Source organism: Pleuronectes platessa, chromosome 6, assembly GCF_947347685.1.
Source record: "Pleuronectes platessa chromosome 6, fPlePla1.1, whole genome shotgun sequence".
Taxonomy (NCBI): domain Eukaryota; kingdom Metazoa; phylum Chordata; class Actinopteri; order Pleuronectiformes; family Pleuronectidae; genus Pleuronectes; species Pleuronectes platessa.
This window is the reverse complement of record NC_070631.1, coordinates 20,613,748-20,636,983: the sequence shown is the minus strand read 5'-3', so window position 1 is coordinate 20,636,983 and position 23,236 is coordinate 20,613,748. Positions and strand designations below refer to the sequence as shown.

Sequence of the window (23,236 nt, the reverse complement as noted above, 5' to 3'; positions counted from 1 at the left end):
ATTCCCACAGCCACATGAGGAATGTGGCCAACGTTACCACGGTAACAAGTTTCCTGTGCAGCGTAATCAAACCTTGATTGCAGTCCAAATAATTGTTAGTGGTGAATCATAATAAACCTCATAAATCAAAATAGATGATTATTCTTGTTAAATGAATCTGCTAACGGCAGAGTTTGCATAGCAGTGATCAGGGGGTGGAGCCACATTATCAAGGTCGCCACCAATACAAGTGCTCAACAATCGCGTTTCAGTCCCAGCTGTCCATCGTGACGTTTCACCTAATTGTCATAGCATCAAATAACTAGTTAAAAACAAAGTGTATTAGTAAATAAAATATCTGTATAAGAAGAACTACCTAGAATGAGAGAAACCATCTTGGAGAATATTTTTTTGATGTGTACTTTGACTTCTTGTTTATGTCCTATCCACAAAATTATATACTTTCTTGATTTCTGTAATCTTGGGTCTGTACCTTCAGGGTTGAATGCACTTATTGTAAGTCGCTTTGGATAAAAGCATCTGCTAAATGAAATGTAATGTAATGTAATGTCAAAGAGGAGGCAGGATTTATGGCCTATACTGTAGCCAGCCAACAGGGGGAGATAGAGACGCTGGCTTCACCTTGTGGAGCTATGTTGTCCATTTTCATATACAGTCTATGATCTTAAACAATGTCTGCCCAGGTATGAAATATAAATGTCTATGATTTGATCGTTATCCAATGTTTGTTGGTTGGTGGGTTGTTTGTCCTGTGGAGACGTTAATTTGTTTTTTAATTTCATAGATTTACGCATCACGTCTATCAATTAATTAAAAATTAATCCAAAATTAATTAAGAAAGTTGTTGGTATCTCTAAACTGAAACGTCACTAGCGCAGACTTTCAAATAAGTTTTAATAAACTTTAATTAGCGTCTAAGGAATTATTTCAGTGGTATTATTTTATAATATGACTTTAGTTACACCTGTACATTTTAAGGAAATTATTAATATATCAAATTGAGTAAAAAGGAAAAAAGTTTTAGCTTCTTACCAGACTCCTCAGACATTGTATTGATTTTGACAAATGATTTTTGCATTTATTTCTCTAAAACCATAAGCTTGTAAAGATGCAACACTTCAATAACCTGCAGCCTGTCAGGAGGTACCTGCGTCCAATTTGTCACATTTCCTTCTCTCTGACTTATTTACTGAGGGTTGGACTTCATACCTTTTTCCCATATTCAAGTAGAACTCGTCAATGTGATAGAAAAAGGGATCGAAACAGAACTGGACAGCGTGATACAGAACTTGTATTCAAATTTCAAATTTATAACAATATTTTACATATTTACACCATTACTGTTTGACTCTTCACTGTTCAGTCCAACATATGATATTTACAATGAATAGAAAATTAAAATGTTACATTAGAACTTTACACATTCACAGAGATGAGAGAAAATCTTTAATTTTCTCTGCATATATCTCACAGATGTCTTTAGTTACTTTCTTTGTCTGTCACTGTGGTGGTGAGATCTCTCGGTGAGGATCATTTCAGAGTTTGCCAGCGAGATTGCCAGTTTGTTTTCCTGCTAGTTATAAAAGACATCGTCCTCGGATAGCGAACTGCTGTCTACGTGTCGGACAGCAGGTACTGCGGTCACAGTGCTTCTGTCCGCAAAAGGGGGGGGATCTTTGTCCTGCTGAGTGGCTGATGTCGGGGAGATTGGGTCGACCTGTGTTACTGGGACCAGGTTGGCTGCCCTGCTGTTGCCGTAAGCCGGGGTGTGGATGCTGTACAGGTGCTGGGGAATGCCAATGCTGCCTCCGTCCAGCAGGAACTGGGACAAGAAGTGGCTCGGTGCTGCTGAGGAAGGATGATAAGTATAATCATAATCATAGCTCAATCAACATAATCATCATAATCACAATCATAATCATAATCGTTATAATAACAGACATTTGGTTGCTTCTTGAAGACACTGAAAAATTATTTGAAGCATGTGAGAGAAAATGGTGACACCTGGGGTCTCTCAAGTTGTATGGATTTTTTAAGCCGTAGCTCTTCACACTGGTATCTTACAGAAATGGTTCAGATGCCCTCAGTAATGAAATAAGTAAAAAAAAAGTGCTATTACTTTGAACCAGATGCTGCACATCATGAACGTTTTATCTTATCTTATCTCTTAATGTATTGTAAATCTCATGTAACTGCTATTTTTATACACAAAATATAGGTACTAATAAGTAAAAATAATATATTTCAGCAATCCACTGGTGAGTATCAGTCCAATTCATTTACATAGTCACACCAGAGGAGATGACATTTTAACTAAATCAAGGGTATCTCTTCTGTATGTATGTATGTATATATTAAAACTCAGCTGCACCAATACTTTTGTATCTAGCTATGAGTGCTGGTTGTATGGTAGGCAGAGTTGTTTATGTTGAGTCAAAACAAAGTGCAGTCCTAACCAACTTCACCTAACCTAGCCTAACCTAACCTAACCTAACCTAACCTTACCTAACCTAACCTAACCTAGCCTAACCTAACCTAACCTAATCAAATCGACCGAACTTAATCTAAATTAACCTCACCTAACCTGACCTAACCTAACTTAGCCTTACCTAACAAAGCTAACCTCACCAAACCCAACCAAACCTATAATAACTAAACAAAGCATACCCGTATCAAAGCTAACCTATCTTAACCCGACCTAACTTAGCATTACCTAACATAGCTCACCTCACCTCACCAAACCCAACCTAACCTAACCTAACTCTACCTAACCTCCCCTTGAAAGGGTATAGCCTTTAATACAAACAAGTGTATATTTATAGCAGAGTAACTTAGAGTAAATTAGCATTACATCCAAAACTCGAATATGGTTATTATGTGGTTGTGGATATTTGAACCTGGTAAAACGTCATGGTATCACCTAGGTCAACAGTTTGGAGACCATGAACGTCTATTTCAATGTGTGTTTTCAATTTCCTTCAAAGAGATCTCATCCTCATCAGTCAAAACACATTCATAAGCTTATTAAAGAGGGCTGTCCTCTTATGTTATTTCAGGCCGCTTAGACACTTGTCATTACCTTTGCATCATTTTTTGAAACACTAATGAATTCTGTTATCTGTCTTATTGTCTCAGACATCCATCATCAACATAAGAGAAAAGGCTTCTGGCAAAAAAAAACCTTTGAGATGACAATTAATCACAAACTCAACCAGTGACTAATTAAGAAGAAGCCAACAGTTTTTTAATGTTGCCTCATTCTACATGGTTATAATCTTTTGGAGAGGAAATCAGTAGGAAAAGTAGCTGTAAACCCATTTAAATAACACTCCTAACAAACATGTTATTCTATTCCTTGACCGACCTTGTAAGCTGGTGGAGGGCTCATCTATGTTGTCGTTCAGTGACCACACATGCATGGCCGCCTCAGCCAGGGCAAACTGCTCCGCCACTCCTGTGAAACAAAAGGCCCAGAAAATCACGTTTTATGGGGCTTTTCTTGGAAGTCGACACCTGCTGTTTGTCACCATGTGAACCACCATCACAAACAAACGGAAATTGAATAAGTGCACTGGATTTGAGTCCCCGTTGATGGGACGTCTTAAGGGATATCGATTTTTGTTGAAGCTCCCTCTGCACAAAGCTAATCGAATGAAAAGGCTGCCCAGAGGGATTGGAGCATCACTTCATCTCCACTGACCACATCTTGTTTTTCTTGATTTAAATGCGTCGGTGTGTCTCACCTGCAGCGAAGCGAGCCTCCTTGATTTCGTCCGTCATTTGAGAGTAGAACTGTTCATCCTCCTGCAGCCCAGCCCCCCAGCCTCCTCCTCCTTTTCCACATGCCCAGCCGCCTCCACGTCCCCCGGCATCGCCGCCACCGCCCAAACCTTTCCACTCAATCAGGTGAGCGACTCGCCCCTGAGCCATTGCTGTCGGCTTGGTGATGTGGTCCTTTATCGTGGCCACCAGACCTAAATAAATTGAGGAGAAGGGAGGGATACATCTTGATGAAGTGGAGTAGATAAAGGGTATCTTTCCTGAAATGATGGAATAAACAGTGAGTCTGATAGTTGAGGAAACAGGGAGATGAGTTGAGGAAAAGGTAAAGTGATAGGATGCATGAAATGACATGCAGTGCGTGCGAAGAAGGGAGAGGAACGGAGGAAAATGCCACAGCAAGGAACAGGGATATTGAAATGGAAGAAAAGGTTGCACATGAAAGAATAATCACATGATGGTCAAAGTATTCTAGTATTCATTTGCATAATCTGAAACATGAAAAGCCGCATTTCTGCCTTGTGATGTAGAACTTCACTCAAAATTAATTGAAGAGGATGGAAAATGAAGGTGAAAAAACATCTGAGGTGATACTAAATCAAACGTAACTTGTGGCTTGAGATCTCTCTGCTGCACTGTACGAAGCTCACATGGATAGAAAATCTGTTTCAAAATCCTTTAACTGACTCACAGCATTTACTATTTGTTTATTCCCAAGCTGTCAAGTCATTTCAAGGCATATCAAATAAAGCAACAAGCACATTTCAACTGTACAGACATTATCTGTAATAAGCTTCTCAGATCATGCAGACGTCATGTGTGTGTTGGTCTGTGCGTGACTGTGTTCAGCTCAGCCTCTGGGTGGCCTGGCTCAGCCTTAGAGACAGGCTGAGGATTCCAGTCATGCAGGGGGAGCTCAGAGTAGAAGTGTTGCTCCTTCATGTCGAAAGGGGACAGTTGAGCTGGTTCTGGCATCTAGTTATGAGGTCTATCAGGAAGAGACCCTGTGGTAGACCTACAACTCGCTGGAGGGACATCATAACCCATCTGGACTTGGAAGAGCTTGAAAGTGTGCCAAGGAGGGGGGCGTCTGGGACACCCTACCCTCAGCTAGCTGCCTTTGCGACCCGAGCCTGGATCGGACTCTGACTATTCTCAGAAACAGTATCTTTTCTTTCCTTCCAGTTTCCTTGTCTCAGACCTTTTAACTCGTATGAATCTCCTCCTCGGCTCATGCCAGGGGTGGGTGATCTCACCAAAGATTCAAATGTTTATTATTTTTCAAGTTTTCTTTTGCTTTTTATCAGGCCGGATAACTGCAGGTAGCTCGCTAGCTTTAGCTACCCAGGAGGTGGGAGAGAAACGTATCAAGCCTTCCCACTGTTCAGTCGACTGAGTTGGCTCTGATACCTTGTGACCAAACCTTAACCAAGAGCACAGATCAGTGTGTGCAAAAGTGCACTTTTGAATAAATCGAATCAATTCGATTTTTTGCCCAGTCTTATTTTGTGCCATCTGGAACATACTTGCACTGATTACTGAATCTTTCCATTAGTTTGTGCAATCAATCTTCATCTAATGTTGCCTTGTGTCTGTCTGAACTCACCTTAACAATATAACATTCAGTCTAAATAATAGTTTCTGTGCCACTGTACATGCATCAGATGTGGAACATGTCTCTTGGCAGACACCCAATGATCTATAAATAAAACTGCATCCATTATTGGGTACATAATTTATTTATATTCTATAGTTGTATGATTTTGGCAGGTCAAATTTTGAGCAACAAGATAAGTGATTTGTTATTCATTACCCATAAATCCCAGGTCATAACTACAAAGACGCCATCATTTATTTTAATCACATCAGACAAGGGTAGAAAGGTCTTGGGAAATGAAGAGATGAAATGAAAGTGAGCAACAGGGAAATTAAACGAAAAAAGGAAAGGTTGAAGTTGGTTGAGAAAAAAGAGGAAGAATAAAGGCTAAGATAAGAAATTATAAGGCATAAAAGGTCAAAGCCAAGACTTAAGGAGGACAGGGTAGAGAAGAGGAACAGAGGTGGGAGGGGAGGATATTTCAAAGTGAGAAGTGGATATAGTGAAATGAAGGACAGGAGTCAGGAGAGCTGGCAGTCTGGCCTAATTGAAAAACATCATGACAAGTTATTTTCATTGGATTCAAGCTCAGCAGAGTGCGTTCTGTGTTTTGTTATCCATTACAACACCTACTGCTGTCCCACCTTTACCCATGCTGTCACACCTCTGATGAGAGGCTCTGCTCTTGCTGCACGTTGATGGAGAGGGGGATCTGTTAAATCTGTTTTGGTAGTGTTAAAACGAAAGAAAAATTCCACTTGTTGTGTTTTAAGATGGGAGTATTATGGGTTTACTGTCCCACTGCAGCACAAAAACAACCAAATCACATTATAGGTTGGCATGACAGCTCACATGATAGATTGTGTTTACTGCAGCCTGAGAGGGCAAGCGGTTCCTCTGTTGATTTGTAGCTACAGTGCAGTGAACAAACAGCTGACTCACACCATGTTGGATATTTTGGATAACAAAATGTTCGATTTGTATAGTCTGTGTGTGAGTCATAGACTGTGTATAAAGATGGACGACATAGCAGTTCCCCCAGAAGCGTTTCTGTCATGGCGGCACTGACAGATAAAACAGGTCAAATTCAAATGTGTAGATTTTAAATGCCAATGTCCACTGTGCACTTGCCTGTGTGAGAGTAATAAGCAAGTTGCGAAGTGACTCGTGTTGGTTTCAAGCAGTGGTAGATGGAAACAATAAAAACAACCAAAGCCAATTAAAGCTTCAGTGGTGACTATAGTAAAAAAAAAAAAAAAACAAGACAGCTAGACAGCAATGCCATTAAGTAAGACTGAGGGCTCTATTCTAACAATCTAAGTGCATGGTCTAAAGCGCGTGGCGAGCGTTCAAGTCTGATAAATAGTGTGTTTTGTGTGTTACATGTAATAAACCAATCAGAATTACCTTTAATCCCTTTAAAATACTTTCGTACTCGGACCTTGGCAGATTTCTATTATGAGAGCAGTTTTACCAGATAATGCTTCTCTGCAGGGAAAACAAATCTGTGGGAAGTCAACATGTGTAAGTAGACCATCTGTGTGTATAACAAGCAGTTTACGCAAATTGTGCACCTTCCTACGGAGGCGGATATTACTATCTTAATAATATGTCCTTAAAATAAAAGTGAAATAATGTGTCACTGATGGCAGAGCAAAAGTGTCTCATAATTGCATCAGGTGCATGTAAGACTACACCTCTGTTTGCTTGCACCAGCGCAGTAAAGCTAAATGCTGACATCAGCATTGTAGCAGGGGTAAAGTCTAGCAGGCGTTTTGTGGGCACCATGTTAACCATCTTACTTTAATATGTTAGCATGCTAATTTGCTATGATTATTATAAATTATTGTTGCTGTTGTTGATAATAATAACAATAATAGTAATAATAACCCTATATTAAATAATAATATTAATAATAATAATAATATTGGGCTAGTTGAGGGCAGGAACATTTGAAATATAGATTAATAGCAACATTTCATAGTTTTTTTTTAAATTAGCTTTTTTGATTTGGCAAAATACTACATTACTTTAACATTTGGATTGAACAAAATCCCATCCTGTTATGTTTATGTTTGGAAATGAGTGGATCTATAGTTATCTATATCATAACCAAAATAAGGCGGATCTTAAAAGAGGTCCTAATTTTAGTTTTAGTTTACCCCTCCATTCATTGCTGCTTAACCCAAAAAAATCTCAGCCGTAGTGCAAGAAGAAAAAGCAGAGGATGACAAAAGTTATTGTATTCATCATCTGGGCACCATCTACTGTATGTTTGAACCAGTGCTGGGTGGATTGACCATGTGATCACTTGCTCCCACCATTATGTTGAAAGAATTACAAAACTGTCATTACCCATATCTCATTTGTTTGGTACAGCTCAATTGCATTTGCAGAATTTAATAAACATTTCACTTTCTCTGAGTCATGAGCAGGGCTTAAACCCATTACTGTGACTAAAATGTCATCAGACGGAATAATATATCAAACAGCTTCATACAAGAAGAATAAAATCAGCAGTCTGTGCTGTATTCTTCTTTAAATGACTATATTCATATAATATTTGGGGTTGCACAGTGTAATTTGATTTGAGCAGTTACAGGTTTTCAGCTGCACTTTGTGACTGATCAAGTGTGCAGGACTTTCTTCATTGTCAGACAGACAAGTCATTATGTCTGAGTAAATGTTAAAAAGCTTTTTCATTTTTTTTACAGGACCGATTCTGTGAAAGCAGGTGTCATCCTCTCAGCTGTCTGCCTGAACGTCTGTATTCGTCTAACGTATTCATGAGCGTTCCATGCGCTTAATAATTATACTGACAGGGTAATAAAGGGGCTTTCACTGGAAAAGGTTCAGCAAGGCATAACACATTGACTCAGATAATTAACCTCCCGCAGAGAGATGGAAGCAGCCGAGATGTGGCAGACAGACACAGGATGGGGAAGAGGAGATGATAAAAAGAGTCGGCGGCTCCGACGTGAAGAGAGGGAGGAAGCAGAAGTCAGTTGGAGAGGAAAATCAGATAGGAGAGGGAAATGAGTTTGTGCTTGTGTCTGATTATTTACCCATGTCTGTCTGGGTACACTTGTGTAACAGCATATGTGTGAGAGAAAGAGAAGGCATTACGGATATTACATGACTGACCCTCCATGGTTCCTAATTCAGTGTCCCTGCTTGTTTTTTTCCCAGTCTTGTATATTTCATCCGTAATGAAATACAACGTAAACTAAACACAACAAGTAAGCCTGTTTATGTTTGGGCTGTGTGTGTTGGTGTGTGTGTGTGTGTGTGTGTGTGTGTGTGTGTGTTTGTGTGTGTGTGTGTGTGTGTGTGTGTTTGTCCAGTCTCACCGAATAAAGAGGAAGTGGCTAGCTCTCCGATATCGTAGCGGCTGGTTTTATCTGGCACGTTTCCGTTGGAGGGATCCTGGAGATATGATACATAAGAATAAGAAGAATCACTATAAATTAGGTGAATGTTGTTGTTGTGTTGTGTATTTCCACTGGGATCTAAGGAAACAGCTTTATATCAAATGTTCATTTACACATGAACGGATTAGAATTTGGTGGTCATAGGTCAAAGTCAGAGTGACCTCATATGAATCTAGAAATAAACTCATACAGACTGAAACTGCGCTGGTTGGTGGAGGCAAACAAACAGATAGTGATCATTCTAGTTGACATTTTCAATGGGATTGGAATGGGTTCAGTGCCCGAGATGAAGAGAGCAGAGTCGTGAGGTTTTGACAAAGATAGCACAGACACACATCTCGTGTACGTACAACACAACCACCCACAAATGCACACACACAAAGAACACTTGCATTCATCCTCTTTTGACAGTCACCTCTTATGTGGTGTGACACAAATTTCCCACTTTTTTCCTTGTGCGGGGATAACGACAATAACAGACCGGATTTATGGGAATCCTGCAACATTCACACCCAGTCTGAACAAACTGCGAAAAAGGAAGGTATTTTAAACTCCAAGCCGTATGGTGTTCGCATCCAAGTAGCTGCAGTCAATATGGAAAGAGGAACTGCACTTCAAATAGATTTCTTGGTTTTGTATTCTTGGCCTGACAGAGTGAAACCTTTAAGCTTTTTTTAAAGCCGGTGCAAGGGAAATGGGATTGCTGGTAAATATGGGCTTTTTTACATCAGTGCACGGTGCACGGTTCCAATTCAAACGGGTGGAGTCCAATGCATTTAATGTTTTATAGACAATATAAATCTGAATAAAATTAACTTGAATGTAAAATGACCAAAATGGTAAAACCGAGTATCCTCTTGGGTAAATGAATGCCATTTCTGTTTTTCCGCCTCAACGCACTGCTGCTTCATTGCCAGATGTGTGGTCACTGCAAAAGCACAGAGATCTTTTCAATTCCTTTGTCTTTCCTTCTTCTTGTTCCAAACTAAATACAATTGTTATTCAGTTTGTTTCAATCTGTATATATGTTATAGAAGAATATATATATGTTATAGAAGAAGGAATGTTTAATATTGTTTAGCAGATTAAACATGTATTTTATTTTGTAATGCCATAAATAGTATATTATAGTGGTAAATAACAAGGATATACAATGGTTAGGTGTAATTGTGACTTGCAGATATCCAAACATAATCTAGTTTAATAACTCTGTAATAACATTTTCTGTGGTGGTAATTCTTCTTGCTTGTTTTGCTTAGAACAAATTTGAGTGTGATGGAGGCTGGATGAGGATCAGACAGAACATGTCATCTGTAAGAGAGATATCAATCTTTAAATGAAACCACTCCTCCCACAGCTACAGCTAATTAAATATAAACCTACCATAAGCAGATGATTTTTATCATTTTAATTATATATATAATATATATATATATATATTATATATATAAGATAATCTGAGCATTCAAAAAATCATCCCTTTTATGTCAATCTTAGTCAATCAACAGCGCTGCATTCACACTACAACCATACTAGTTTGTTTTTCCACTTTTAATCCCCATCCATACTAGAATGCCTGAAACCACATATCACATGGCCAGTCACATACACTGTGCATGTGCGTGCCTTTGTTGTTGGTTGACTAATTGTGGCAGATTGCTGGAATAACAACTTGTAACTCTCAGCATGTTGGCAGTTGTATCGTTGTGAAATGCAGAGTTTAACTGCAAAACAGGATCAGTCCTGCTGGTAATTGATGTTCCATGTTCTGTTCTGCACTGGTAGGAGCCTTCCTGACGTCATCTGGTGAATCCACTGAACACATCATCAACTGTTTAAAACAGGACTATTTTATTCCTCTCTTTTTGTGTTAACAATGTGGTGAAGGCTGTTTTCTGGTAAATGGACACAAATACACAGTCAGTCTACGTGTGGGATGGATCATGCAGACCCAGAGAAAAGGCCAGAGCCAGGCCGTGAACTACAAGGGGAAAGTTGTTGCTTCCACTGACCTTGACAGTGGATGGCTGCTCCTCCTCAGTCTGGTCCTGCAGTGCTGTCATGGGAAGGTGGAGCTCTGTGGGGAAACACACATAGAAACCAAACACTGCTGCTAGATTCATGCTCTGTGTGTCAGTTTCTATTGTGTGTGTCTATGTGTGTGTCTCTTAACACGAATCATGGTCTCTGGTCTTAAACTGAGACAGACAGAGAGACAGACAGACAGACAGAGAGACAGACAGACACAGTCAGACAGACAGACAGACAGACAGACAGACAGACAGACAGAGAAAGACAGAGACAGACAGAGACAGACAGAGACAGACAGAGAAAGAGACAGACAGATACAGACAGAAACAGAAAGAGACAGACAGACAGACGGACAGACAGACAGACAGACAGACAGACAGAGACAGACAGAGACAGACAGAGACAGACAGAGAAAGAGACAGACAGATACAGACAGAAACAGAAAGAGACAGACAGACAGACAGACAGACAGACAGACAGACAGACAGACAGACAGACAGACAGACAGACAGACAGACAGACAGAAACAGACAGAGACAGAGAGAGAGAGACAGACACAGACACAGACACAGACAGACAGACAGACAGACAGACAGACAGACAGACAGACAGACAGACAGACAGACAGACAGACAGACAAAGACAGAGACAGAGACAGACAGAGAGAGCATTGAATACTCATGGCGTCATTTAAATGCAGCCTGTCAGTGTATTTAAATTCGTCTTGGCCTACGCTCTGTCTGTTTGCTGTATAATTGATGGTGATGAGGCTCATATGAATGACAGTGCGATGGAGAATCAACATTATTAGAAAGGTCAGTGGAAACACACACACACACACAAGCGTACAAACCCACACTTAGGGTATCCCCTGGGAGGTGAAGTGTCTTCAAGGCAATTGGCTGTCACTATGGAAACAATACAGTAACAGGATGCAAGTGATACCCTTCCGATTATTTGAGTCCAGGTTGCCAGTACACACATCCACGCGCACACACACACAGCAGCATGGATTATGTGGTCTCTGGCCTCATCAGATGCTATTAACATAGCACAACACCCTGTCATGATGACTGAACCAATTCTCTGGGCTTGTAGGGGTTAAATCCCAGCTCGACACACACACACACACTTTAATAATGTGAATAATGTGCGAGACTGTGATGTGATGTTAAATGTCATGTACTGACAAAATAGCAGGTGATGGTTGTTTGAAGATATTACAGAACACTTAAAATCCTCTTTTTAGTTTTTTCAATTTTCTGTTTTGACAGCACAGTTTAGTGCGTGTGTTCTTCCTCAATGAGGCCCCGCCGCCCACTGAGCCAGCGTTACTTTATCCAGACAGCTTTCTGAGACACAACAAACACTAGCTTATTTTCACTTAAACCAGGGACAGGAAATATATGAAAGAGAAAATTTGAACCCGGTGCACATCTTCAAGTCACGACAAGTTAAGGACGAGCTTTGAAAGGAGCCATCACATAGTAAAGCCAGCGCTGTCCTCCGCTGATCCTCACAATCCCTCTCATTAACCTCCCACCCCGGTCTGGTTTCCAGAGCATCTCCACAGATTCACTCAAACAGGAATCGGAATTCGGAGTGAATGACAGGGTTTATGTTGTGCAACAGTTTCATGTAAATTATTCCTATGTTAGCGACACATCATAAACACACCTTTCTGATGTAAAAATATGGTTCTATCCTCCATGTTTGCAGTCGACAGCTCGACGACGTCAGTCAGTCTGCCTGCATGCAGCTACAGGATGAAATGATTCCATGTGATAATGTAAATTCTCCTGCTCTCTAGTTTTAGGTTACAGGCTCCTGTTGCATACCTGCAGGTTGATCCAACCTCCACACAGACACACACACATGGACGCACACACAGGTGGTATTAGACACTGACCTTTGTGACCTTTGCAGAGGCAGGCACCCATAGTCTCAGGATGGCCGAAACGGTTATCTGTTCACCATGGTGGCTCGAGGATGAGGAGGATGAGCAGCGGGCAGGTGGAGGGGAAAGAAGGGTTGGAGAAAGAAAGTGTAGAGGCAGCACTTGTGGCAGGAGTACGGTATCTGTCGGCAGCAGGAGCAGGGAGAGAGGTGAGGAACTGAGGACGGGGGAAAAGTAAGAGTGGATGCCCGACGAGCTGTTTGGCTGCTGCGAAAACCTGACTTCTCTGTATTGGAGGAGAGAGGTGAGAGAGTGACACCGACCAAGTGTGGGGAGGGGGCATGGAGAGAGAGAGAGAACCAGAGAGAGAGGGGGGGGAAACGGAGAAAACATGAATGCCTGTTTGGAGACGATTTTCAATCCCCTCCCTCTATTTCTCCTCCTCTCCTCCCACTGTAATCTTCCTGTCCATACAAGGAGGACTCATTTTTAACATTGTCCATCTATCAATCTATCCATCTATCTATTTGTCTGTCTGTCAGTCAATAAGTCAATCAATCTAGGTGCCTATGACCTAGCAGGTCTGTATGCAACACACACACACTGGGATAATATGCCCGAGACTTTGCTGACATCACCTGCGTCAACAGGGGGGGATCATGTTGCCATGGCAACCAAGCCAATCTTTGCATTTGGATCTTTTTTTCCTCCACTAATTGGCCAGAGAGGAGGCAGGGAAACGTTGGTCAATAGACTGGGGATGATGGTGCTGATAAAGTTTGCAAAAACACCAGATACTGATGTCAACACTGGAAAATATTTCGGCATGGTAAGAACGAGCTGTTGTCTCTTTAATAAAAAGCTGCATCTGCCCTTATTTATATCCGTCCGCAGCTCATCACAGAATATGAATATAATGCATTAGGCCGTGACTATTCATTTCAGAGGTTCTGCTCTATTGTAAAAAGAAGCACATCTCTGAAGTCTAAATGGTGAGTGCTCATAAGATTGCACTTATGAATGACTTCAATCTTAGTATCACATTCACCAGGGGACCTGCTGTGGCCATCAGCAGTGTCTTACTTCTGCATGTGGGCAGGATGGATCCATTCACTAAACCTGAGATAAATACCTCTTGAGGCAAAGATACTTGATACTGATCCTGCAAATGTAACAGGCATGAGGAAATTAAATTACTTCATGCACCTTTTACAGCTTTTTGTCACCACAAACCATAAAGCAATTTGGATTAGATAAATATAGATTAAGAAAGGTGGGTAACATGTCCATGACAGAGTAGTCAAGAACAGCACCAAAGAAAGAAAGAAAAAGAAAAGAAACTAATTAGCAATGAGGTTCAATATTGCCCAGGACACCAGCAAGGACAATATAATGTCTACTGATGTCTTTTAACAGTGTTACAGGCCTTCTGTGTGTGACACCTTCAAGAAACTCATAGACCTATGGAGCCTCTCAACAACAGCCTGTCACTGTTCAGTGACTCCTGAATAGTTAGAGGAACCTAAACTCTTTCAAAAAATGATTTAAAGGCTCAATGAACTTTTTTTTAACCTCCAAAGAAAACCCCTGTATAACATTTTCTTAATTTCTGATGTGTTTTCCAAAAACTATTTTTCGGCCACATCCCAACGTACTGCAGAGGGCAGGTTTAGGAGCAGTCTGACCTCTTGTGGTAAAAAGGCAAAAGTGCAGCAGTGGCGCTATCATATATCTTATAATGTTATATCTTTATGATCGGCAGGAAAAAATCTCCATTAGCTCCCAGGGGTAAGCTCCTACCTCTCACTTTGCATGTTCCAGAAAAGTTGATTCTCTGGTTGTTGTGTAAACCTGTGTGTTTCTGTGTGCAGTTCTAACATACTGTCTATAAAAGTGGTTTACTGTGTTTCTTTTCCCCCGTTGGTTTTGATCTTCCATCTAACTGAATAAATCTTGAATCTGATTAGATGAAAAAGCTGTTTTTTTCCCCCAGTATTTGAGGAGGATTGTGTAACGTCCACTTACACACATTCACAGTGATGCTCCCAGCTGCAAAGCCACAGACATTCGGCAACACTCATTTCTGTGGTCCCTCGACTCAAAGCAGGAATTGGAGGCCTTTCAGTTCTGGACGATTCTCAAGTATTGCCATTTATGTGCACATCAAACACGTCCTTTATTTTATACTGTCTATGTTTTATGTGATTGATATGATCCTCTATTGGAAATGAGTCATAATTCAGCTTCTGGGAACATTTTACATCTTTATATCAGTCTGAATGTGGGAACTCCTCACCCTGATGTAAGTGAAAATTGATGACATGATTTTCTTGGACGTATTTAAACTTCTAACAAGGTCAAACTGACAGAGTACCATGTTTTTTTATAGACCCACCCTGCTTCACATCCACATAGAACCACATTTAACACTAAGAGCCGCCCAGTGAAGCCCTGAGCTGTCGGCCGGCGGGAGCTGACAAAAAAGGTTTTATGTGAAACCTCCGCTCATGTTTTGGCTGCAGTAGATTTATTTGAGGTTGTGCGATCACGTGCAACAACAGTATCAGTCCAGCTGAGGCTCCGATCATTGCTTGTTTGGAAAATGACTTAATTCTTGATCAAATAAAATGTGAAACTGAGATGAGCGTTTGGAGTTTCTTGGGTTTTTGGAGTCCTGCTATGCTGGTTTGTATCAAAAGTGGCCACTTCAGTATGGATAAGGAAAATCGTTGTGATCACAAGCCAAAATGTTTTCTGTGAAAAATTCATGCTTTCAACCACAGGATCAAGTTTGATGAAGTATCTTGATTAATGCACTTTTTATGTGAGAACTTGCCAAATTGGATTATTAGAACTTGAGTAAGGTGTTTTTGAGTATTAGATACTTGGATATTTTTAAAGAAATACCTACATTAATGAGGTCATGTTTCATCTCTGTTTATTTGTTTGTCTGTCTGCTAAACAGCAGGATTACAACACATGGATGGATTACCATCGTTTCGATCAGGAAACAATCGATTTCATTTTGATTTGGATCCAGATCAGGGGGCGGATCCAGGAATTTCTTTTCTCTTTTTTTAACATCATGAGATAAGACGTTTTTCAACATTTTCATTATTTCTACGAGAATACTTCATAAATCTTCATGAAGAAAACCAGGCATGTTTAGGGGACTGATAATTATGAGGTAGATATAAATCTTGATTGAGTGAAGTTAGATGAGGTTTCACAAGAGGACTGCTGGGCCTTGGAGAGGTATGTGCTCTCTTTAAGTATAAAAATTACTGCTATTAATTTAGCATACATTAAGTTTTCTAAAGTGGATGTATTTTCAGTGCTTTATAACATATACATTTATACATTGAGTATTTGTACAGCAGGCCCTCCTATCAGTTTAACTCCATCAGACTATGAAATCCCTTAGTAATTCTAGTAATAGTACTAATTCTTTAGGAATTTTAACTGCTACATTGTTTTGTAAGAAAATTATCTGTTTTACTGAAAACGGCTGCCTCTACTGAACCACAACATAAAAGTTTATATTGCAAAGTTAAACCCACAACTTTTCCTTTTATACTATTAGCAAATAATAACTATTATATATAACTTAATTGTTAGTAATATACTTGTTATACCATACCAGCAAGTTGGCTCCTCTAAAATCAAAATGTAATTTTAAATTTTTTGTTGTGTTTTGTTATGATTAAATGAACAAGACATTATTAGTTAATAAGAGCGTCAGATGTTTTTCTCTGTGTTTCCAGTCTCCATTCTATAAGCTACAGCCTTACACCCTTCAGCTCCAGCTCTCTTCTTGATGAGCACATGTGGAAGTAGTGTTGATTTTTTTCCACCAACTTTGGAAAGCTGTCTTTCGTAGAATGTTGAAAAGCACAAATTCCCTCATTTCCTCAAGTTTCATTCATTCTTCACTATATTTGATCCACATTTTTATAACTCCGGAGTTTCCAGCACCCGTGAATAAAGCACCCAGCACTAATAAAAGAGTTGGCCGGTGAGTGATGTGTTGCTATGATCTTATCTTCAACCTGCAGGATTTGGTTTGCCTTTCTTTGCTTATGTACTCTAGAGTTATTACAACAGCTAACATTTCACTCAGAGATGTCATTCATAAGTCAGCAGACTGAACCTGTATAGAGCTCCTTGTTCCTTCACTTAGGCTTTTTTTTCAGTTCAGAAACTCACGTGCCAAACGCAACATGAAGTGTGCTTGGAAATCCCTCGCAGAAACAAGGGGGGACAGGCCATTGTCCAACATGACGAACCTTCTGAGACTTTCTCAGGAAGTGTGAGGGACATTCTGTGGCTCTCCTGCACATGTGGATGGTGACTGGAAGTCTTACTTCCATTTCCCTCAATAACCAAATAATCAGAGTTGTATGTATTATGTGTAACAGCCTCATTCTGCCAGAACTCCCACTGTGCGCGGCACCATGACACCATAATATTAGCTCTAGCTTCATATGATAGACAGAGTATGTTGAAAACCACTCTCTGCAGATTGACCACTCTACCCTCCCTTTCCTGCCACTTCTGATCTCTTTTTCTGTGTTTTGCCACAGAGGCACCAGAATAGCCCTCTTAGCTTTGCGGAAAACATATTTTGATGACACCAACATTAATGTCCGCTGCGCCCCACAAAAAGAAGGATGCGAAAATTTGGGGAGGACTTTTGCTGGCACTGCATGGTTACTTGGCCTGCAGCGAAGTTGGCAAGCTCTCTCAAGGCTACACCAACAGGAAATTGCATTAATCCAGAGCTGGAGCTGGAGTAATTCACTCCCTTCTTTATTTAAGGCTTTGCCAGAGTTTCAGCAGACCACCTCGGCCGTCCTGGAAGAGAGGAACAGGAGTGGGAGGCCTCAGGGCCTTACTGAACCTCCCCTCCATGTGCTGCCTAATTGGTTTAATGACGGTGATTATCTACTGGGGTGCATGTTGTGCAGGGGACGATTAATGGCCTCTAAAACACATGCAGACGGAAATCCAGGGAGGGGAGGTTGGTGCTAAAACAAAGAAATCGCAGCAAATAGGAGCCATGAAGTTGCGGGGAGAGATGCATCCTGCTGAGTAAGGAAAATAGACGAATGACCTAGCGCTTTAGCGTTTTTTTTTCTTGCTTCTTCCTTCTGTGAACCTTTGTAGCTGTTTAAATGTTACTTTAGTTTCTTTGACTTATTTTGAAGAGAAAAAAAACCTTTTGAATAGACGTCCTATGAAACACATCTATACGAGACATACCACCCATGTAGGTTAAAACTTTAATGATGTTCCACAAAACATCCACATGCGGGCACCGTTAACAGCCGCTGAGAGCTGGCTGACCTAAGCTGCAGTACCGCTAACATCCTCTAGGTGATGGGTCTGCAACATCTCTAAATAGAGACAATCTCAGCCTTTCACTTGAAAAAGTGAGCGAACTTCACTCTGGGTGCCTCGTCTTCTTCGATCATTCTGTTGTTGTTGTTCACCACGTCAGATCTGGTGGTAGTTTGGGGAATTAATGTTCCATCTTTATTGTAATTGTTCAATGTGAGTCAAAGCAGGCTGCAATGCATATGCAGTACAGACACACATGATACCCCTTCTGTGTGTAGAGTCTGTGTAGTTTATACACTATACATAACCAATGTGACCTCTATATGTTGCATGTTTCTTTTCCGGCTGTTGTTTAACATTATTTTCAAACATGCATTCCAATAAGAGCTGTATGTTTATTTTTAATTGTTTGTGTTTGGTTGTTTTTGAATCTTCCTTGTTTTGTATATGTCGTCCACTAACTGGAAGGTTGAAAATGTTCCATCCCTGACTCCTTATGTCAACATGTCCAAATATACTCTGGCATAGGCTACACTCCGAAGCAGGGGCGGATCCAGGGATGCATGGGTCCAGGGGGCACTGGCCCAAGCTGATGTCCGATTGGACCCAAATGTGCCCCTTTCCTGTCCGTAGAAATTGTTTTACTAAACTAGTGACTTACAAACAATATTGGCAAGATATATTGCAATTTGTCAGAAATGTATTATTTTCTGAACTTTTACAAAGAACACAATGTGCTTGAACATAGAACAATTTTCTAAATGTATTCAATTATTTGTGTCTTTGCTCAAAGCTATTAAGCTAACAGTGACCAGTAAAAGATTTAAATGTGCACCTTACTGAATCAGATATTTTGCCCGGATTTTGAATATATAATTGGACTCTGTATAACTTGTGGCCCCTTTACTGCCCTGCTCCTGCTCCACTTTGAAATGTATTTTTTTGTCTAATCAGTTCTTCCAAACCCTAAGATATTCAGATAACCATCATATGAGACCAACACATTTTCCTTAAATAAACTGCCATAGAAGCTCAACCACGGCACTCATATCCATGCAAATTATGCAAAATCATATGAATAGAACTAAATGCTCTTAGGCTCCAGAGAAAAATGACTTGCATATATTTTCTCCGTCAAGGTCTGATATTGACAGGATCCAAGAATACTCCTCCACTTAGATTATTGTGTTAGTGGTAAACTGGAGAAGATGTTGAAAAAAGAGGATTATTGAGTTTTCTCTGTCAATTTGGGAATTATTGGGCTTAATAAGATCATTGTCAATTTATTCATTGATGAAGATGATATAAATATACTGCATATATATATATGATTGGTTCATCTTTTCTAACTGAAAGATAAAACAACTGCTCTGATTTCCAGTCTGCAAAGCCCTTGTGGAAACATTAACATTATAATTCAATCTTTTTATCACCAAATATTATACTTTCAATTTAATATTTCTATCTATTGTAACTGCCTGTGGTTTCAGTTAAGCTAATTTCATTTCTCATTCACCTATGTAGCTGCTATAGAACACATACTGTCGGGTCAGAAAACATTGAACAAAATAAAAATTCAATACATGTTGTTGAGACTGTCTTTTCATACGTAGGTGCACGCGGCAACAATCTTAAATAAGAACCATATGAGCTGCTTCAAACTGCAGCCTCTAATCCTGCCACCTCAGGTTTGGACCAGACCCTTTAAACAAACATCTTAGAGAAGATTTTAGGTTATTTTGTTCGGCCAAAGATCAGGTACAGATGTTTAGCTTAAAATGTTTAGTCTAAATCTTAAACTGCACGATTCTCTCCTCGACAAAAAGCTTCTAAAAAACAGCAGCCGCCGAAAAAGCTCCTTCGTAGCAGCAGCGACATGTGTGTTGAGGCTCTCGTAAAGTCTGACCTATGAGAATTTTTATGTGTTGAGTGACATCAGCGGTGCCATTAGGAGGAATATGGAGTGAATTAGGCCGGCATTGCAAAATATACAGAGAGTCTGCGGAAAGACGAGGCTTATGTCAACAGGGGCTTGTGTTTCTGCTCTCCACTCCCACTCATGTCGCCTCGCGCTGACATCAAACAGATCTCAGCAGCACAGTTTGGGGAAAGTAGGATGCTGGTAACAATTATTTGCTCCTCACTATCTTATTAAGCACGTTTATTACAGTGTTAAGGCCCAGCAGCTTACTTTGTTTCTACGTGGATTAAACCTGGAGAGGAGATCTGGCAGCACTCAGGGTGTAATCTTGGATCGTGACTTATACTTTTTTTTTTTTGTTGAGAATGCAGTGAAAATAGGAAAATTGAGGGGCTCAGAGGAGGCTTACTGAGAAGAATAATCTGCAAAAAGCCCTGGAGTGCTGGTGAGAGAAACTGCAGCGGAAAGACGCACGAAGACCAATATAGACAGAAATTGGAGGATGTGTTTTCTGGTCAGGAACCCATTGCTAAAATTAGTGAGGATGTAAATTCCTCAGTGTAGCCGGGTTTCAAATCCGCGCATGACACTGAGAGTTGCCAGGAGAACATAAAACAAAAAAAAGAAGAGGGAAGGCGGCGGTATAGGGAGAGGTCATACATGAACAGTGCCATGGTAATGTTTTCCTTCTTCCTTATTTCTTTTTAAATTGACCTTCGCCCAGAGAACAAAGACATCTGACAGGCCACAAGAAGGAGGGAAAAAAGCCCTAGAAGCCACGGGCCCCCACACACAACCGTCCACGGGAGGAGGCCTCGGGCCCTGGACGCCAAGCCTTCAACACAATCACCACACATGATATTGTGGCCTGCAGTAATGCCCTGGTATGATTCAAATCTCTGGGCTAACCCCCCTCTGCCACCAGGCCTCACTCTCCCCCCTGCTCTCTCCCTGTCTCTCTATGCATCCCTGTCATTTACAGTCCAAATGACAAGACACAAACTTCCACACACTCAACCCCCGCAGAGCGAGGATAATCACGTTACAGCCGACGGCAGGGGCCACAAACCGAATTCCTCCAGCAGTCTCTTTGGACGCCCTCAGACGGGTATTTGCATAAACCCAAACAGCACAATCAGCAGCTGAACGGTGTGGCGCTGCCCCTCTTTTTCCATCGTGGATGAAAGAGAGAGAAAGGGGAGGAAAAAAAATCCACCACGCTGTGAGGCACTGAGGGGAATGGATGGATGGAGCTGGAAAATAGTAGAAGGACTTTCTCGGTTTACAGTTGCCAGACAAAGCCAGGACTATTTCGAGGCATCCTATTGGTTTAACACAGGCAAGAACACACAGCCAGCTGGAAGTCAAGGACAAAGGCTCGTGAAGGACTTAGCGGTAGATCCAAGTTCCCATACTCTGTCCACACTGGACTTTGTCTTGCTCCTTCCCCGTTGACCTACAGATTAATTCAATACCTAAATATTGACATTCTTCTTTCTGGTGCACAGCTCTTATCTGAGGAATGCATTTTTACGGCTTTTGTCACTTGCATCAATCAAGCAAAGCTGATAATTCTCTAAATGAAAGGCGCCAGGGACTTCCTCGCCACTGCAAGGTCAGCCTTGGCGAGATAAGGCGAAGTGGGGTAGTCAAGGTGAAGCCCAGAGTGTGTGTGGGGGCGTGCTTGGAGGACGTCTCCTGCTTGTACCGTTACATTTTGTTAACTTTTTTATCCTCAGCAGGTGTGAGCTATGAAACCTGATACGGTAACCGATGCAAAGCACAAACTCAACATTTGGCGCTGACCTTTACCCGCTGCCCTGCCTGCCTGCTTCTCTGCACTGACTCTGACCTCCCATAAAAAAAAACGAACCAAGAGGTCATTTGTGCAATCAGCTGATCACAACCTATAGTTTTTATGGTGATGTGACCTCTAACGCTTCCGCGAGACAACGTCAGTCTTTTCAGCAAATGGCCCAAAACGACAAGTTGACATACAAGGGACAAAGCTCTTTAGTCGTTATAGTGATTATAACTAGAGCAAAAGGAAAGAGAGGGTTAATGCAGCATCAAGGTCTGCATAGGTTACAGTTTACAATCACTACAGCAGGGCCCATTCTAAACCCACCTGTTTGTAATGGGCTGTTCTCGCTCTGGAGCTATTCCGGAATTATTCCTTGTCATCAGTGAGTCCTCCTCAAACAGTTCTACAATATAATCTCGCTTTTTATTGTTTTTGTGCAGAGCCTTTTATAAAAACCGCAGGAGTGATTTTAGAAAACTTTACGTTCATCCTACCTGGTTTATCTACAATGAAGATTTTATCGTCAAAGTTTTTGTAAACTAAAACAGAATTATTATATTACTGTTCATGTGTGTGGTCTGTATACTTTTGAATGATCTACTCCACATAGTTTACTGAATACAATTATTTTTTCCCTTATTAGCAGACATATTTTATTCTAAACTGAAAACCCACGGTTTCTTAATTCTCAATAGTGTCTGTTGATTGGTTTGTTTGTTAATTTGTTGGATTGTTTGTCAGCAGCATTATGCAATAACTACTAAACCGATTTTAAGTGGACTGTTGGGCCTTGACAGCGCTCTGGTTTTTGGACCATTCTAATTTTCTTTTTCTTTTATTCTTGGACTTCTCTTAAATTTCTTTATAGTGCAGCACTTAGGTTACTCTGGGTTTTTTTATTGCGTTTTATAAATAAATGTTACTTGAATTGCCTACAGCGAGCAGATTGGTAGGTTGGCAGGTTGGAAACATAAGTTGACCATTATTTATTTCCTGTTTCAAACCAGATCAGCCTTGTTTCTTATCGACATGTTCACATTATAGCCACGACAACTGTCTACGAACTTAACTAAGTAACTAACACACAATCTGTCACTAAACCTATTTTTGTGTGCGTATAAACTAACCACATCTTAACCATAGCGTTGTCACATTGTAAGAGGGTTATTTATTTATTTTTCTTCGGGGATGTTTAACAGTTTATGTGTAGCGTATCGAGATCAAACTGACCGCTGACTCACACTCCAGTGTATAAGGAAGAGTTTAAGAATTAAAGGGCCATTCCAGTGTATTATAACCTGTGTATGATTTGTATACATTTTGATTGTACAGTACATGATTGTACTGAAACCCAACAACACAGAGTAAACCAACAGATTAGCTAAACGTTGGATGCTAGATATTGGCAATAATCATTTTTGCATGAGAACAAATG

The 23,236-nt window shown here is 40.6% G+C and overlaps 1 protein-coding gene across 1 annotated transcript; it reads right to left on the bottom strand.

Moving 5' to 3' along the window:
• Positions 1-1,573: 1,573 nt before the first annotated feature.
• fam131c (family with sequence similarity 131 member C) lies at positions 1,574-12,779 on the bottom strand. The gene is made up of 6 exons (XM_053425795.1): positions 12,749-12,779; positions 10,821-10,885; positions 8,728-8,803; positions 3,744-3,974; positions 3,365-3,454; positions 1,574-1,848 (listed from the first exon to the last, which is right to left on the bottom strand). Exons 1-6 carry the CDS (start codon positions 12,777-12,779, stop codon positions 1,574-1,576), a joined length of 768 nt encoding a protein of 255 aa, XP_053281770.1.
• Positions 12,780-23,236: the final 10,457 nt, after the last annotated feature.